Below are 19,547 nucleotides of genomic sequence, written 5' to 3'. Positions count from 1 at the left end.
TGGGTTTTGCTTTCTGAAATTTATGCAGAAGGTGGGTTGTCAACAGGGCACCCTCTCTCCAAGCCACTGACTGAACTGCTACTGTTTGCTCAATCTTTAGACCAGCTTGGAGGTGTTCTTCCTGTGTTTTCCTCAGACTCCCACATCAGAACCAACTAAGGAGCTTGTTAAAAATGAAGATTCCATGTCCCTCCCCATTCCCCTGAACCAACCTCTGGGACTAGACCCAGAGAAAACAAACTGCAGATGATTTTCATGCCCACGAAGGTTGGAAGCCACTGCATCAAAGGCAGGGAGGAAAAATAGAAGACAATTTGAGTGAAGGGAAACAAGAAGACATGGTTAGGTAAGACTGACTCAGTCTGTGGCCAGAGGGGAGCTCCTGAAGGTGCTGAGGACGGAGCTCTAGGATCAGATCTTCACACTGTGTGGAGGAGCTGTGGTGGGGAGACAGAACATGGAAATGCAGATTCGGCTCCTGAAATATACTTACTGCTATAGTCAGGCCTATCAGGATTGGAATTCCTCAGTTCTTCAAATGTTTTAGAATGTTTTTATAGGAATGAGCTGACTTTTTAAGAAAAAAACTATGTTAGCTTTTTTAATCTTCTGTGTTTTGTGCTGAAGGAGGGAGGAAAAATAATTATTTGGGCTAAAACAAATTGTTCCCAGCCGAACACAGAATTAGGCCTTATTCTAGAAATGGAAGGCTCATCATAATTCTTTCAATTAGAAAGGTGTCTAGTCGACATCTTCTATTATAGTGCTAAGTGCAACAGAGCAAAGAATCCATATCTAAATCATAAGTCATTATACTCCACTCTACTCTGGAGGCTGAATATATAGACACTATTAAGGAAAACAACTGAAGAGATTTATTTAGAGGCCACTTGTTAAGGCATGCTTTAAAATAAAACACTTCTGTGTATATAAAAATAGAGCCGACTTCATATTTTGATTTATGAAAAATAAATTTATTACATAACACCTTGTTTTTAACAATGTTCAATTTTTTTTTAAATTCAGAATACTTGTGTCATTCATGTAAAATAGTTTGATACAGTACATTGTATGTTATAGGTTTTTTTTTTTCCTCAAAAATTCTAAGGCTCTCCTACTCCTTCTCCTTTGCTGAAGTAAGGGCACCCTAAACAACGTGCGAACAAGTTTTAAAAAGTAAAATTAACTGAACAAAATTTTAATAGCACTACACCAACCAGCTTTAAAATCAGGACAAAATATCTGAATCGGATGCCGCACCTTTCAGAGGAAGTTATCATTCATGCTTTTTTCATCTTAAAGCATGCTCACTAATCAGCAACACCAACAGGAAAAATAAAACACTGTCTATGACAATCATTTCAGTTTGTTTGCTGAACCAAACAGGTTTATATCAATGACAACATATTTAATTACTATCAAATAGCAGCTTTAATACCAGTCAAGTCATAGATTGAAAACAAAACAAACTTATAAGTTGGAAATTAATCTTTGGGAGTTTTGAAACCTTTCTGGAAAAACTATGTGGCTTTTGTACTTTCAAAAAAACCCAAGCAATAGTCTTGGTCAAAAAACACTGATTAATGTAGAAAATGAATCAACCCACTGATAAGACACTAAAATGAAAGGTGTACCAAAATAATCTCACTTTGAGTCTTGGTTATTTTGTTGAGTTAACATATACTGTATGTTTCAAGTACCAGTTAAACTTTTGTGTGTGTGTGTGTGTACTATTGGTCAGATAATGTTGTTACACTGAAAGAATTCACCACATACAACGACAAATGCTTGCCCCTAGCACATTTCACAGCTTCAACTGCTACAGACTGTCACTGAAAAAAATGCATTGGTCAGTCTGAACCATGTCAAGTAAACTATGGAAGTAGCAAATCCACAACACAAACTGTGCTAGCACTTTCTTTCAAGTCTAACTCCAAAACAGGTACAACTTGGAAGCCACTACCCCGGTCTGTGAAAAGTGGTGGAACTTGGCTACTGGACAGTCTGAGGATGTGGGTGTACAGTACATTCCCATGGCCCATACCAGGTTCCCGCAGAGAGCTGCACCGTCAGTCCTGCAGCGCTAGCAACAGTGCATTGACAACATTCCAGCGCAGCTCAGTACCGGTGTGTCTGATGCGAGTACTGTGGAGGCTGCTGGGAGGTAGTTGAGTATCCCATGCTGCTCTGTGGCTGTGATGTGCTTGGTCCAGGGTTGGGATAGGCAGCATGTGGATTGGAACGCTGCAAAAGAAGAACGAGCAAGAAATGAGAGTCAGGTGTTTCTAAGAGTTGGCTCTACCCCAAGCCAGTGAGGCTGAGGTTTGCAATGGCATTTATTTCATGGCAGTAACAATTAAAAAGTCTTGTGCCATGTACTAGGCTTTAGAATGAAAATGACAAAAACCCCCAATCTTTTAATATCAGCTAAGGTCAGAAGTATTGCCAGTAAATAACATTAAGCTGGGTCTTATTTCTATGTAGTGCAGTTCACTGTTTTTCTATAGCAGTAATCCCCCTTTTAAGCTGTTTTGTAACTATCTGATAAGTAATAATTAATTTGCTTGAGATGTTTATACGTGAACTTATATATATACTAAGAAATTCAAAGCTAATTGACATGCTAGTTTCTTCAACAGAAGCCTCCCAGCACATGTATGACTAAAGAATAAAAATGAATAGGACAAGAAAAGGTGGCATAGAATCCTTTTCTTTGTTATTAAATATTTTTATGCCCTTTAATGAATCATTTTCTGCAACAGGTTATATACAAAAGTTTATAATTATAGAAATGTCAGAAGAATGGTATTCTCAATTTTAAAAAGACCACAAAGGGAAAAAACAGTGATCGAGTTTACAGTCCTGTGATTTTGATCTGTTACATTGTTATTCCCATTCCTGCACCTCTCTCTCTTATTATTAGCTCCCAAGACAAACATGATAACTGATTAACCATAATTTACTACTTTCCTCTTTCAAGGCATATTCAATAAATCATATAATTCTAAATTCTGCCAACCTTAGCAAAATATTTTTAAATTTTAAAAAGATTTTAAAGATTTTAAAAAGAGTGGACACATGAAATTACAGTCACTACAAAAACCAACCACAATGATAACATCAAGAAACAAAGAAGCACAGCAATTTTCTTGGTTTCAATAGCGAAGGTCCCAGCACTGCTCTGCTTCATTCTAAGGATGCTATTACCTTAGTGTGCAAACACATTCTAGAGCCAAGAGGGATGCACTCTCCCCATCCGGATGGGGAGAAAAAGATGCCGGAACAAACATCAACCCCCAGAGATGTCTGTCCTTGATTTCCTTGTTTAGTTTCCTGGAAGAGAGTTACTATCCAGGCAGACAAAAATTTCCATGGTTTGGTAGATGGGACCTCTGCTTAACTAAAGCAAAGAGTTAAGATCTCATTTCTGAAAGGTCATAGCAGGCTCTGGGAACCTTAATAGTTTAGTAAGATCTCCTTTTCTCTTTCAGTAGGTAAATAACTCTAATTGGTCAAGTTTTCCGTGTCCTTCCCACACAGAGACCCAGGTGAGCTGGCAATATAATTAGAACAAGCAGGGAGGTGGTACAGGATTTCCCAAGCGGTCTTTCTGCAAAGAAACTGATGATGCCACATGATGGGATTGACAAGCAGGCAATGGAGCAGCCCTGGCTGTCAGCTCTAAGCCCGTGTCCTGGGTCTACCCCCAGGTCGGCAGGTGAACACGTGGAAGTTATTTAACCTCTCTGAGCATCTCTGAAATGACAGTGACAACCCTCACCTCACAGAGTTACCATAATGATCAAAGGAAACAATGCAGGTTTCATGCTTAGTATAAAAGCTGGCATGGTAAGCACGATCAAGCTCTTATGATTAGAGTCATCACTAGCGCCACCACCAACACTTAAGAAGTGCTTACTGTGTACTACGAATGCTACTAGAAATTTTAATGAGGGTAATGATAATAAAAGCGGAAAGAAGTGGTAACATCTCTTACACGCGACAGCAGGCCAGCTGCCGTGCCTTAGCGTACGTCCTTTCATTTGATCCTTGCCGTCATCCACTTCTACAAGTGAGAAAACTGGGAACATCTGGATTACTTACTCAAGGTTACCCAAAGTCAGCGGCTGGGTTGGGATCTGAAAGCCTGTGTTCTTTCTATGATTTTATTTATTTACGTGAGAGAGAAAGCAAGAGAGAGCACAACCAGGGCAGAGGGTGGGGTGGGCAGAGGCAGAGGGAGAAGCAGAGCCCCCGCTGAGGAGGGAGCTCAACTTGGGGCTAGATTCCCAGGACCCTGGTATCATGACCGGAGCTGAAAGCAGATGCTTAACCAACTGAGCCACCCAGGCGCCCCTGAAAGCCTGTGTTCTTAATCATTCTTGGTATGCTGTTGTTTGAAAACAATACACAGCATTGATTGAGCTCCTACCCCAAGTCAGGGGCTAGGATTTATTACTTCTACTCCTATAAGAACTACAAGTAAGGCTTGGCTAGTCTCATTTTACAGATGAAAAACTAAAGCCAGGAAATGTTATATTATTTGTCCAAGGTCACATAGTTAATAAATGGCATGATTTAAGCTGGATCATTCCAGGTCTGTCTATTTCAAAAGTCAGTAGGTACCCTGTACTGTACCATAGTCAGTACTTTTCCATGTCAATAACACTCACGTCAGTGTATTTCCCCAGGTACATAAAGGTCAGCATTTTCTTAGTTATACTGCATTTTCCAAAGGTCACAAACCCATATACAAATACTGATATGGCAAGTCAGTACAAAATAAATTGGAAATACCTGATAGTCTGAGGTCATGATTAGTCCACCTGAGGTAGTGGTAGGAGGAACAACTCTCACTTTTTTCAACGGGGGTCCCTGTGTATGACTGCTGTCTTGATTCCCTGGGTGACCAGTTCCATTAGTATGGTTATTGCCCTGCTGCTGCTGCTGGTTCTTCTCAATTGGTTAAACAGAAAAATAAAGTTCAACTCAGAAGGAGAACCAAATACAAACAAGAAAATGTTACGGTAGCATTGAATAAAACAAGAAGCAGCCAAATGTACTTTAATACTTACTTTGTCTCCTTTGTCATCAGGTTCTTCTTCTGTTAAAAATTCTCGTTTTGGGTAAGGGATTTGACAACCGGCAAAAACGCTGCTCACAAGAAAAAAGAAAAACGATTTCTGGTATGCCAATCAATATTTCAGATGCTTTATTTTATTCTTCTAAGAGGGACTTTGTTTCCATATTTGTAAAATAAGCACCTTTCATGCAACTGTGACAAGATGAATCTTCTTCTAATCAGTGACATTATAGCAGGCCATGGGAGGACTTTTCCTTGTATAAAAATAATCAATAATCATTGAATATGACTCAACTTTCTTTTATCCCAGCCTCACTCTTTTATTATCACAACCCAAATACAGATTCCAGAGGAAATGTCACTATTCGAACACAATTTTTTTTTTTTTTACTCTCCCTTCTACACATAAAATAAAAGATGACAAGGGGAACACAAATTTATTTGGGAATGGGATTTGCAATTGGAACATAAAACTGTAACTGCAAGCAGTGGGCAATCTCAGTGAGTCTGAGTGAGCTACAGCATGCATAATCAACCTGCCACTGAGTAACTGGAGCCCCACTGAAACTAAAGATGGCAAGGTTTCATAAAGCAAGACGTGAACAGGAGTGGTTCTTACCTGTAAAAGCCCGAAATGACAGCTCAGACATCAGAGCTAATTTTTTTGTTTGTCACTGGGATTTCCCCCGGTCCCCATGTAAGAGGAGTGGCAACTTGGAGTTGACAACTCAAACAAGCACGCTCCAAAAAATCCTACCATGCTGGTGAGTTAATAAATTGATCACTTACTCTGATGTAGGAAGTGGATCTTCTAAGAAATAGGGATCCTGCATAGCCTGTTCTGAGGTAATTCGCTTTATTGGGTCCATCGTAAGCAACTTCTGAAGCTGAAATCATAAATCATAAAAACATTACTGTGTTACTTCTCATAGTTATATCCTTGGCCATACGTGGGACGTATATGTTTTTTGATGAAAACACCACAATTTGAAGGATATTTATTCCCCCAAATTAACAACAGAAAAACTTATTACATTTAATGTAGTAATTCACATTTAATCATTCTAATAATCATGATCTTACTTGGTTCTTCTATTAAGAGGTAACTAAACTTACTTCTTAACTCTAAACCAATGATCTATATTATGCAGATTGCTTTGTCCAATTTAGAACGGGACTAAAATCTTGTATTTTCTATTCCTTTTTTATTAAGGGGAAAATTATTATAACACAAATAATACACTAGCCACATGTGGCTATTTAGATTTAAAACCAAATTAAACTTAAAAAAATCAATTTCTCAGTCATATCAGGTGCATTTCTAGAGCTCAAGAGCCACATGTGGCTAGAAGCTCCCTACTGGACAGCACAGATCATCAGAGAAAGCTCTCCTGGCCAGTGCTCTCCTAGTCTAAATAAATACGGTGCTTGATACAGAACTGGTAAAGTACAGAGGGGTTATGAATGGAGATTCGAAGGATACCACCTGGGTTCAAGTCTTGACATTTATTAGCTGAGTGACTTTGGACAAGTTGCTTAATCTCTTTGTAACCTCATTTGTCAAATGGAGATTAAAAATAGCACCTAACACAAATAAAGCACTATGTGTTAGCTGCCATTATTATTATTATTATTTTGCTACCTACAGAAATGTCACACTAATGTGAAAATTCAGTATTTTTTGGTTAAAACATAGTTTACTTAAGACTTTAGGAACTAGAATATTTGATTTGATTTATTTTTATTTATTTTATTTATTTATTTTAGAACATTTGATTTTAGTAGGTGATTTAAGAACAGATAGTGGTCTCTCAGCTTATCCTCTTTGATCTAATGCGGTGGTTTTCAGACTTCAGAGTACATCACTATTTCCCCTGGAGCACTTCTGAAAGCAGACTGCTAGGCCCCACTCCCAGAGCTCTGGGATATCTGCGCAGGAGTCTGAGAAGTGGCCTTTCTACCAAGTTCTCAGGTCACTAGTGCTGTGGACTGGGACACCTTACTTGAACACCAACAGATGCGTTGAGACTTGATGGGACATGACACAATCAAAGGACAGAAGGACATAAAATACTGAAAAATACAGAGGAAACGCTGGAATGGTGAGATTTAAATTTAATTTTGATGATCTGATATTTCAGTGGAAGCACAACTTTATTTTTAGAGTTGAAAGGAAAAGCATGGATTTGCCATTTAAAATGCTCAACGGTTTTATAGGAGTTACATTAGAGCTTTCAGATGGGCCCACCCAAGATAGGTCACCGCAGTAAAAATAAGCAACTAAGCTGTGAGGGAAGTATATCTCTGGAATTTCAGTGATGATGGTTGTGAGAGTCACTTTAGACTACACTGAATAGCAGCAAGTTGGGGGTAAGTAAGAGCAAGTCCCCTGAATTGTGACTTTTGGTCTACCACTATTATCATTATTTTGTTAGAATAAATAAGTTCATAATTTTGAAGGATCTAACTTACCCTCCTATTTGGGTTCTGTTGTAAGTACATTATAAGAAACCATTATTTGGATAATAATATATTGTGTGGTAATAAGATAGGTTAGGCCCTGCTTTTTAAGTTGCTGATATGAAATATAGGACATATGACATGATATAAAAATAAACAGAAGGTGTAGAAGCAGAAGCAGTAGACAGAGAAGAAAAAGCAGAAACAGAAGAAATGTTTGCAAGTGGCCTGCTACTGTGATAAAGGAAAATACAACACTTTCAAGACAAAAAAATTCCCATTTAATGAACTCATTTAAAAATATTGAGAATAAAGGATTAAAAGAATTTTAAGCCAAATACAATACAACCTGTTCCCTGAAATTTCCCCTTTGTATGTTATATAACTTTAAAAAAACCCATAAAACTGAAAATCATTTTTAATTGTTATCATGTAAAAATGGAAATTTTATTGTAAACAAATTTAAGCTGGCAAGTTGAATATAATGTCATAAATTACAATAGCGCATGGATTCATTTAGATTCTAAGTCAAACTATTTTTCCATTATACAGTAATAAATACTGCATCTCTCATATTCTTCCAGAAAAAGCAAATAATGCGCACCATCACTGAAGGACTTTTTTTTTTTTTTTAAAGATTTTTATTTATTTGTCAGAGAGAGAGAGAGCACAAGCAGGGGGAGCAGCAGAGGGAGAGGGAGAAGCAGGCTCCTCACTGAGCAAGGAGCCCGATGTGGGGGGACTCGATCCCAGGACCCCGGGATCATGACCTGAGCCGAAGGCAGACGCTTAACGACTGAGCCACCCAGGCGTCCCCACTGAAGGACTTCTAATACCCAAGTTTGTAAGAGTATCTTGGGAGTTAAAAATTTTATAAATAATCTTTCAAAGAGCTGAAATACAAAATAATCTATAAAAGTTACTTGTGAGTAGTGGGATGGTTTTCTTTTAGATTCTTCTCTGAAATTTTTGAAATTTTAAAATATTCGATGAAAACCAATAAACGTAATTTTAAAAATGTTCTTCACAGGCTTGGTACAGTAACTGTCATCAAAACTTTTTTTTTTTTAAAGATTTTATTTATTTATTTGACAGAGAGAGAGAGATATGAGAGAGAGAGCACAAGCAGGGGGAGCGGCAGGCAGAGGGAGAGGGAGAAGCAGGCTTCCCACCACTGAGCAAAGAGCCTGATGCGGGGCTCAATCCCAGGACCCTGGATCATGACCTGAGCCGAAGGCAGCTGCCCAACCGACAGCCACCCAGACGCCCCACAATAACTCTCTTTAAAAAATCTAATGTAACCAAACATTAGTCTGTTAAACCATGTTAAGGGTTTGGAAAAACAAGTATTTTCATGCCTTTACTAAAATGCAGCAACAAGATGCCTGCATTTACCATTAAAGTACTCTAAAAGTGCTAAATTACCGTATAAACTGACCTCAAAAAGCCTCTGGTTAGCTAATCTGTGAAAAAAATTTTATTATTGTTCTCTAAAGCTTACCAAGTGGAATGCTTTACTATCTGGTTTAACTTTATGTTTTTCCATATACTTGATAAGGCTGCAGTTGGTATACCTGAAAGAGAAATACTATGAAATATCTATATTAGATTTTGAGGTTAATTTTACATTGGCTGAAGCTTTTCCAAACAATTATTTTAATCACAACCGATAAAGATTATTTATTGAAAATGGCATAATCGGCATAACATTAGCTCAATTTCATATTTCATTCAATATTCACACTAGTCACTTATGAATGGATACCACTGAGTAAACACAAGATAATTTCATAAATAATATATACTGAATAGTTATTTTTTTATAAGACTGTTATCTCAACAATTCTCTTAAATAACATATGGGTCAAATGTTTAATTCAGCCTTACTAGTAAGTTTAAAATAAACTTAAAATTTTTAAAAATTTGTTATAGGCCTATAAACTGTCCTCTCCCAATGCTATGATCTTGCATTGTAAATAAATGAAATATTCCTTCTTCTCTATTAAAACTTGCTTAAAATGACTACACAACCCAGGTGGGTGGGCAACTGATGGCTAGCAAGGTTGCTTATTTCAGTCTCTTACTGCTTTAGCTGTGATCCCTTCCATTGATGCTCGCTTCCAGAAAGTAATTAAGTATGGTAAGAGTTTCTTTCTCATATCCAAATCAGCCGCTAAAATTAGCTGTTTACCTTCTTTATATCATTTAAACATCTTAAAAGATAAAATATTTATTAAGTAAAGAAGTAAAATTATTTATTAGAATAAGCTTATGTTCAGTATTCTGTTGAGTACTCAATCTTATACTGAGGATTCTGGAAAAGCAAAAATCAACAAAGGGTCTACTTTCTTTCCAACTTACGTATTTCTTCTGAAATCTTTCATTAATGTTGAATGTTCAGGCATCTTTTTTATATCTTCCCAATCTTTATCTGTGAAATACATTGATAAAATTTTATGTTGTCTAGGTTCCTATTCTCAAGAATTAAAAAAAAGTTACCTCAATTTCATCACATGTCCTATACACTTTGAGCCTCCATGAAAAGCACAGACCTCAAATAAATGACTAGCTATAGTAAACATCTTATCTTGACCTATAAATAGAATTCTCATCCCTTGTATAGCATTAGCTCTCTAGTTTATCTTTTTAGTACTTACTTTCTATGTAACTTACTATAAGTTACCTCAATTTCTGTAAGTAGAGAGGAATAAGTTATTAATAAATATTTCTATTTCTGTTTGTAAAACCACTCTTTCCCCCTTTCCACCCAATTTCTTGGTTAAATCAGCAACCAGTGTCTTCAATGACAAATGTGTTATCTTTCCCCTCTGTAGCTGTAAGATGCACTTTTTTTTTTTTTTTTTTTTACATGGCCCTCCTTACGTTCACTTTATTAAATACACTGTTTTTACAGCAGCAATCAATGTGAGCAGCAACAACTGTCTGGAATAGAACAGGGTAGGACATAACTAGTATGCAAATAAGTGAGCTGGTGGCTTGGCTAGTTTCAGCACCATTAACGAAAACACCCCCAGCTATTTACATGAGGCAGAAAATGTTTCAGGTGGTTTGCTGGCCTTAGAGTTGCTCAAACAATACGTGCTAGAGGGCTAGTTTTCGTCATCACTGTCAACGGCCTTGTGCGGAAAGACTACTAGCCTCAGTACTACGACAGGTAGCTTCACTGCTACCTTGAGACATCTGCCTTCAACTTACTTAGACAGATATGTGCGACCTAGCCTCCAAAGATACCACACTGTAAAGTCAACTAAATACATACTTTTTTAAACTCCTACATGGGATTTTCTCCTTAATTATTTCCTTGCTCCAATTTCTCTATTTTGTTAGTTTCTCAAGCTAGCATCCTGAGATAATCTTTTACTTTTCCTGCAATTACATATAAAAATTCTGTATTTGTCCTTTATTCTCCATTCTTTTGATCACTTTACACCTGGAGTACCGCTATACAGGGAAACAGCTGGCTTCCCTGACTTCAGTTACCTCTCTTTAATTGATTTTTACCTACCACAACCATACTAATCTTTCTAAAATATAACATAAACCATGTCACTAATTCTCAAGAACTTATCATGGATTCTCATTCTTTTGCACATTAAATCTAAACCCTACTGCCTGCTTTTCAACTTCCTTATAAGCTGAGCCTCCCCTAACTGTTGAATTACACATTAAAAAATCATTTCCTACAGAGGCCACCTCCCTCTTCCACCCCCTTGTAAGCCATGTTCCTTTCTCTCGGGTCTTAGAAATGGTGGACACATTCAGAAGTGGGAAGAAAAGGCCATTCTTCTCCATCTACTCAAACTATAGCTATTATTTAAACATTCTACTTAGAGTAGTACAATATAAACTCCAAGGAGGCAAGAATCATGCCTGTTATATCAACATTATTTTATGCATAACACAGTGCTTGGCACATGGCAGGTACTCAAATATTTAGTGAATAAATAAAATTCTCATCACAAAAAAAGCAGTCTTCACAGGGCCTGTTGACCAATTCTGCAGAAAGGTAGTATCTGTGTTAACACTCCTACAAGGGAATGTGAAATTATAACTCCCAGGTATTTCTGTATTAGTCTTGAGTTACCCTGACCTGAGAAAAATTCCTAATAAGAAACAATTTCTAATAAATACCTGACTAGCCGGTATTATGTAGGTTTTTAAAGCAAAATTTCATTATTCTAGGCCTCTGGGCAGAGTTTTTAGTGCCTGATGAACTACCATGCTATGGCATAACAAGGGATGGGGATATTGCTGAAAAACTGAGGGGTCTAACGCCTGTGATGAGACACCTAAACAACTTTCTCCCTGCTGCCAATCGGTGTAGGCAAGGTTGCTGTTCTAATAGAACACTTAAAAGAATGTTCTTACTGGCAAGGGTTATAGGGTAAAAAATTCTATTATTCAATATAATGTGATTCTGTACAGTGCCCTATATATAATGTTCAAAATTTGTATTTAAATCCCAAGTAATGGTATTATTATATGTGCTGCCAGACAAAAATACATACTACTGAATTTTATTAGTTTCCCCTGGTAAGAACTAAAGGCACCTTTTAATTCAGATATTGCAAATATTTTATCATTGCAAATATTTTATCATTTCAAATATTAAACAAAACAAAACAAAAAAATAAAATGAAACAAAAATATACTCCTCAAATTCAGAAAACCCATAAATATCTTTATGCTAATATGTGAACTCTATAAATTTTGCTATTTCTAAGGATCTTTGATTAATGCAAATCATAAAGAATTGAGTAAGAGTAGCTTTCATCAGCTAAAGATATACACCTTTCCCATGAAGATATCTAAGTTCAAACAACAGTGATTTAAAAACAAAAACAAAAACATAATGTGTACCTGCAGGAAATCCCATTACATTGAATATTCTGTCCAGCTGGTCATGGTGATAAGGATTACTAGTTTTGATGTCCTCTTGTCGACAGTGAAATATTGGTTCTGACGTTAGTAGTTCTGCAAATATACACCCTATAGCCCAAATATCTTTAAAAAAAAAAGAAAAGAAAAAAAAGGAAAGGAAAAAAGAAAAAGAAAGGAGGAAAATAAAGTGGTTCTTTCCAAAAGAAAATGCATTTTTATCTTGGTGGGGAGTGTTTTTTCTTTCTTTTCTTTTCCTAGTAAGTCATATTAATTCCTAAAGCAATTATCATTAAAAATATCATGGAATATTGTTTATAAATATATATTCCCACCCGACCCACCCCAATTTTTCATCCCCTATTACACCTCCATTCCACCCAGTGGCTTCATTCCAAGTTCAAATCAAATTAGCTAAATTTTTGTCAATTTTTAAATGCTTCAAACATTACCTTATCTGTGAAATACATACAAAGCTGCATATGGAGCACAGGAACCACAAACAAACAAAATTAAACAAAAAAATAGAACAAAAACAGAAAACCCAAATAGCTTTTGAAATTGGGCATACTTGCCAAAAACAATCAATCAGGACAATTTTTTGAGGTAAAAATATTTTTTCTTTATCTAGTTTACGTACTTGCTAATTTGTAAAGTCTAATAATTATCGTCTCATGCTAGCACTAGTTAGCAAGGTGTTATTCCAATAGGAAAAAGACAATGCCTGACCTCAAATATTCTAATGAAACTGCATTTCTACTTCAAGTTTTTTGTTCAAAGTATTTCTTTATGCTACAGTACTGTCAGATTTTGCAATTTAATAAGGACAAGAAAATAGGGAGCAAAATACTATCTTTAAGATAGGTAGAAAGGGTATAAATTCACTAGAATTACTTATAAAAGCCAGGCAAAATGGATTCCTCTGTAGTACAACAAATTCCTTTCATTCACTTTAAGATATAAGCCAACTTTCATTCATATTAGACTTTTACTCAATAGAACTGTTATTAATAGAGGAAAGATCTACATGCCACTTCGGAATTTAAAACTGAAATTATTCAGTTCCTACTTTAACAAAGCCCTAAACTGGCAAAGTTAACTTCTCTACACTAAATACAATGGTGTGCACACAGCAATCAGTGGTTTTTGACTGATCTAACCAATACCTGTGGTAAATATAAGTAAGTATAGAGGGAAAAATAAAAACCACTATTTTATTAAAGCCAATTTTTCAGGTATGTTAATAATTGTCACATAAATAGAAAATGAGAAAAAAAATGTTAATTTATAAAATAACTCAGAATTCCTAAAATCTACAATTGGAATATAGATCTTTAATGTAAAATTATCATATTTATGTATTTCAGAGTAACAATTATCTATTTATTAAGATGATACACCCTACTACAAGCAAGCGAGTTTTAAAGAGGACAGTGTTTGCGTATCTGTTTTCTCCCACACCAGAGAACCACGTTAGCCAATACCACCATATAGGAAAGTATGAAGAGATACTAGCCAAGCTATTTTGTTTTTAGTATCATAAAGTAAACGGAAAAATTATTTTATGATTGTTCTTTTTACATATGTACCCCATATGATAACTTGACTTATGAGAATCTTCATCAAAGGGAAGATAGGAAAGCTGCGGAGCACATGAAAAGGGCCAATGGGTCAATTTGCATGTTTAAAACTCTACTCATAGCATCCAAAAGACACCGTTAACAACTCATTCTGGTTAGCTAGGAAAAATACTAAAGAAAACTAACATGTAAAGGAAGATGAGAGGTAAGTAGTGTAGCTATCCTTAAAGCAACACTGCTTCTAAAATTAAAGGTCAGAAAGTAGGAAGAAATAGTTTATTAAACCTTGCTTAACCTTACCCTCATAACTTCTTTCTCTGTATCTTTTCTATTATCTCTTACCTTTTGGCAATCTCATCATCCTTCCTTTCTTCAAAATCCTGATCCAGACATTAATCAGGAAGTTAAGTTAGCTAAGCAGGTTATTATTTCAGACAAATTTCTAAATCTGTGTACATAAGTCTCTCCTTCTTGACTTTTTTTTTCAGAATGTGCCAAGTTCATGGAAAAGTCCTTTCCTGTTCACCTACCTGCCTATTTCCTTCTAGAAAGACTTTCCAAAGTAAAAACATATAAATCTCATCTACTTCTCAAAATCTGTGATGCTTTGTGTAGCTATTGAGCTAACTAGGCTAAGCAGATAGCAATTAGCAGGCTATGTAGACCCAAATGGGGGAGGGGAGCTTGTTAATTAATGTATTAATCAATAGATGTAAATTCTCATTCTCCCTGTCTTATAGTATATTTCTCACTTAATAGAATGCTACATAATTAGTGGGCATTCAGTTATTTGAGAACAAACATCTGAGTTTAAAAGTCCATACTTTAGTAAAACTTCAAGACTGCTTTAGTGATGATTAAAGATTGAAACTCCTCTTTCAGCCTTCTCCATGAAGTCAACCAAACAAAACACCAAAACACTCAAAACTGAATTAAACTTTGTCACTGGGAGTACAATGTTTACTAACCTATTATTTACTCCCTTTGGTTTAATGATTCAGCTTGCAGCTTTGTACAAGTGAATAAAAGACTGCAGCACTAAAATCTGTTTGTAATAGAGAACAGGAACATTTTTCCCTGTGCTCTTTTGCTGCTTCTTAGTAGCCTTCAGTTTAACATAATCCACCAAACTCCACTAGCAGATTTCACCTTTCTAAATGATGCCATTAAAATGAACTACTGAATTAGTAATCTGTGCATTCAACTATAAAAGTTCTTCCATTAGCTGCTCAAACTACAACTATCTGACAGGGAAGTAAAAATGCTAGGCAAGTTTTTGATAAGTAGCTTTCACTGTGGTGTGGGGAATTTGTACTTTAATGGACACTCGGGCTACTTACGTAAGTAATAGGTAGAATGGGATTGTGTGGGAGAGACTGGAATCAAGGAAGAGGTTTTCATTTTTATTCCTTTATTCTATTTTTAAAAATTTATGTTAAAAATGGCTTATGTATAATTTATCTCTCTTGAAAAAAAAGTAATTTGAAAGATACCCATATTGTAACATTTTTGAGCCAATGTATTCATAAAAGAAAACTGTTTTCCAAGATTGGAAAGTCACCACCGCAGAGGGTTTGGCCTGACCTTGGTTTCAATCATCTGCACCCCAGTTAGTTCCCTCTGTAATCTTCCTACCTCAGAAGCAACTGTTTTATCCAAGGTCACAGAAGAACTTTCAGAGTTAAAGGGGACCTAAGAGATGATTTGGTCTAAATTCTCACCTTCAAAAAATGAGGCTAAAGAACTAAATGCTTTGCATAAGGGTGAGCATGTGTGCATACGTGAGCGCGAGCGTGCACACACACACCCTGAGTGACAAAGCTAAGGCTACAAGTCAGACTAATTTGCATACATTTTGGTTTCTCTTAAATTTTAAAAAGTTTACCTAAGAGTTATCCAATAAATTTTGATGATGAGAAGGAGGAAGAGAGGAAAAATATGAAGAAAGGCCTTCTCTTTTGCAAATTATAAAGCCATTTGAACAAGGGAATCTACCTAACTGCTGGTAGTTTAGCTTTGTGACAAACAGCCCTGCATCAAAACTGCCAGATTGTAGATTGTCCTAGTGAATAATAATAGGTTAAACAAATTGCAATGTTCACAATAAAATATAAGTTTCTTGAGAAAAAGGTAATAAATAGTAAGTCAGAGTCACAAGCTTTTGAGATGGAATATTTTTTAATTTAAATTAAATCAAAGTCTCAAGTTTTCAGTTGATAACAGCTAAGATTAGGCAATCATTTCCTTTTTTTTTTTTAATATTTTATTTATTTATTTGCCAGGGGGAGAGGGAGAGAGAGCACAAGCAGGGGGAGCAGCAGACTCCCCACTGAGCAGGGAGCTCAATGTGGGACTCAATCCCAGGACGCTGGGATCATGACCCGAGCCAAAGGCAGATGCTTAACCAAATAAGCCACCCAGGCATCCCAGGCAATCACTTCCCTATTTGTGTAGTCTGTTAATATGTCTTATCAAAAGTAACACTGCTTTTATTTTTATTTATTTATTTATTTTTTTTTTTAAAGATTTTTTTAAATTTATTTATTTGAGAGAGAGAGAATAAGAGACAGAGAGCATGAGAGGGGGGAGGGTCAGAGGGAGAAGCAGACTCCCCGCCGAGCAGGGAGCCCGATGCGGGACTCGATCCAGGGACTCCAGGATCATGACCTGAGCCGAAGGCAGTCGCTTAACCAACTGAACCACCCAGGCTCCCGTAACACTGCTTTTAAATATTCATTTCCTAGGTGGAAAAAATAGCTATGCATCATATTGGTTTATATGCTAAGCACTTAGAATATACTTATAAAAAAGAAAACCAAATGTATGTGTAGGTAATAATATGTATTCCAAAACAGGACTAGCTTCAATAATTTTTACTTTTCCTTCTAATTGACTTTTTAAAAAATAACCACTTTATTTTGGAGTAATTTTAGATTTGTAGAAAAGTTGCAAAGGTAGTACAGAGAAGTCCTGTATCTAACTGACTTAACTTTATCTACCTTTACTTTTTTATAAAATGAAATGTGATCTCAAAGCAGTTATGAAGATTAGTGAACATAAAGATTTTCTGAAGAAACGCATGTTGGGTTCAAGATTAATATGGGGGAACGGGGGAATGATCACAGTATTTCTTCTTTTCCCTTCTTGAGTATACACTGAAATGGCAGCAAAGTAAGAAAGGTAATAGTGATCCATAGTAACAAAAAGAACAAGAGGAGATCACTGGGGACAAGATTCATTCATTCATTCAACAAAGAGTACTGAGTTCTCATTGTGTACCATGTAGGCACTGGCCTACTAGGGTGACCAGCTAGGCAAGGTCTATCTATTTTAGTGGATTTTAGATACTATTCAATGCTATCAAGGCAGAAAGGTGAAAGTGGGATGGGGAACTTCCCACTACTTTATACTTTATACTGTGATCACTGAGGTTCTCTCTGAAGAGGTAGTGTTTTGACTAAGATCTGAATGAAAAAAAAGAGACTGGCCATATGAAGACCTGATCTAGGCAGAGATACATAAGAACACTTTACTTTGGGAAGATGGAAGGCAGATGGAACAGCTTAGAGAAGGCCCCAGGCCACAGTATTATTGCTGAGTGTGAAGCAGGATTGTCTTGTACAACTCTGGGTAGAGGACCAGCTACAAAGTCTGTATTTTTTTTTTTTTTTCCAAAGTCTGTGTTTTGAACAGTTGATTCTCCTTCTCCTGCTCCCCTCCGCTGCCCTGGAGCTACCAGGTACACAAAACTAGGGCCTGAAGTTGGAAGAATCTTCCCCTAAAGAATCTGAATGGCCTCCGGACAAAGGCTTGTGCATGCTAGCACTTGAGGATCCCTCCATTAATGGTAGTTCTCTGCTAGATCACCCTGAAATCTGCCACTCAATGAGCCCCATGATCTATGTACACAGAGTTCCCAAGTACTTTTCTGTAAGCTGATTCTTAAATACGAAGAGATAATTGAGGGTCAACAAATAGTGGAAGAACGCTTGCCACGTGGAAGGGAAAGACCAAGACATATAAATAAAAAGAGAGCCTATAAAGAAAACACACAATTATTCCAGCAACAGCAAATTACAAACAATTAAAAAGCACTGTTATCACCATCCTCACAGATAGTTGAGATGCTTTTTTTCCCATAAAATAATACAAAAAACTAATAGAGAATAAGTAGGGGTTCTTAGAGAAAAAAGACAAGGGCAGAAAAACATAATGAAAGTGGTATAAAGGATCAGCCTCAGGAGTCCAGTATCTGCCCACACTCAGCTTAGGAAAGAGAGACACAGAAAACAGAGAGGAGGAAATCAAAAACGAGTTTAAGAGTTTTCCACAGACATGGGATGTGGGATATGAACTTCATACTGAATGTGCCTACCAAGTGGCCAGCACATTACTGTGAAATATAAGGATAAGAAATCCTATTTGTTTTTGGAAAGAAAAACCACCCAGGTAATCCACCAAGGAATGAGTACAAGACTGGCATGAATCTTCATTAGCAACACTCATGCTACAAGACAATGGAAGAGCATCATCAAATACTGAGGGAAAGTTATTTTGTACTTAGAATTTTAAACCTGGCCAAACTGCATGATATAGGAAGACACAGGCATTTTTCAGAAATACAAGAACTAGAAAATTTACCTCCAAGACACCCTTCCAAAGCAAGCTGAGAATATGCTATAGCAAAATAATAAAGCCCAGAAGGAAATATATCCAACTCAGAGGATTTAAAAAAAAAAAAAAGCCAGGATGAAAATCAATCCAGAATACAGCATAGCATAGAAGATTTCAGGATGGAGTTAACCAAGAAAAACAAAAGCAGACCCAATAGCATTCTGGAGAACACAGAACAAGTTAGGTAAGCAGTAAAGACATACAACAAAGGGAAAAAGAAAAGAAAAGCACATAAGAAAATTACACGATGATAAAATTCAATGAAATAAAATGAGGCAGAATAAAGATGTCAGTAATGGTAAAGATGTGGTAAAAGAACTGTGGTAGTTGAGCACTGAATCTGTTACAATATATAATCTGAGTATAAACTGTGGGAATTATGGTTTGTAAATAGAAAATAAATGTCGTAAACATCAACAAAGTAGTAATAATAATGACAATGATATTTCTAACATAGCTTATAAATTGAGAGGTCAGTGGGGAAGAAGTAAAAGAGTACTAATTTCCTAATTCTTCAGAGTAGGGAGGTAATCAACATAATCAAAAATTGAAAAGTGAATTAAAGATACTCTAAACTTCTACTTTTTTCCATAATTTTTTCTCCTTAACTCCAAGGGGATCTTTTAGAAGTAAATATTTCTTTTGGTGAAAGAAACATTTGTCTGAAGTTTAATGGTTTTGAAATTTTACCATGCTTATTTCTCTTTTCAAGTAAAATTTAAAATACATTTTTACTTAGAATGCACAGTGTGATCCCATATATTTAAAAAGTTTTAAAGTATCTATTTATCTATCAGAAAGAGATGGCTAGAATATTACATTCCTAATGCTAATAATGGTGTTTCTATGTA

At 36.2% G+C, this 19,547-nt stretch overlaps 1 protein-coding gene across 5 annotated transcripts in view; it reads right to left on the bottom strand.

Moving 5' to 3' along the window:
- Nucleotides 1-952: 952 nt before the first annotated feature.
- Nucleotides 953-19,547, bottom strand: part of CDK8 (cyclin dependent kinase 8) — a 120,071-nt gene continuing 101,476 nt past the window's right edge. For 3 of the 5 annotated variants that reach the window (XM_081814752.1, XM_081814749.1, XM_081814751.1), the window contains 7 exons: nt 12,425-12,568; nt 9,905-9,974; nt 9,045-9,117; nt 5,873-5,970; nt 5,076-5,154; nt 4,798-4,956; nt 953-2,244 (listed from right to left, as the gene is read on the bottom strand). In XM_081814752.1, the coding sequence (XP_081670878.1) occupies nt 2,119-2,244; nt 4,798-4,956; nt 5,076-5,154; nt 5,873-5,970; nt 9,045-9,117; nt 9,905-9,974; nt 12,425-12,568 (749 nt within the window). In that variant the 3' untranslated portion in view covers nt 953-2,118. The remainder of the gene's footprint in view (nt 2,245-4,797; nt 4,957-5,075; nt 5,155-5,872; nt 5,971-9,044; nt 9,118-9,904; nt 9,975-12,424; nt 12,569-19,547) is intronic. The other 2 variants (XM_081814753.1, XM_081814750.1) reach the window with 1 other exon arrangement.

The sequence above is a fragment of the Leptonychotes weddellii genome, chromosome 3, assembly GCF_054177405.1.
Source record: "Leptonychotes weddellii isolate Sample4059 chromosome 3, ASM5417740v2, whole genome shotgun sequence".
NCBI classification, from domain to species: Eukaryota; Metazoa; Chordata; class Mammalia; order Carnivora; family Phocidae; genus Leptonychotes; species Leptonychotes weddellii.
Note: the sequence above shows the minus strand (reverse complement) of the source record. Positions and strands in the feature narration are given on the sequence as shown.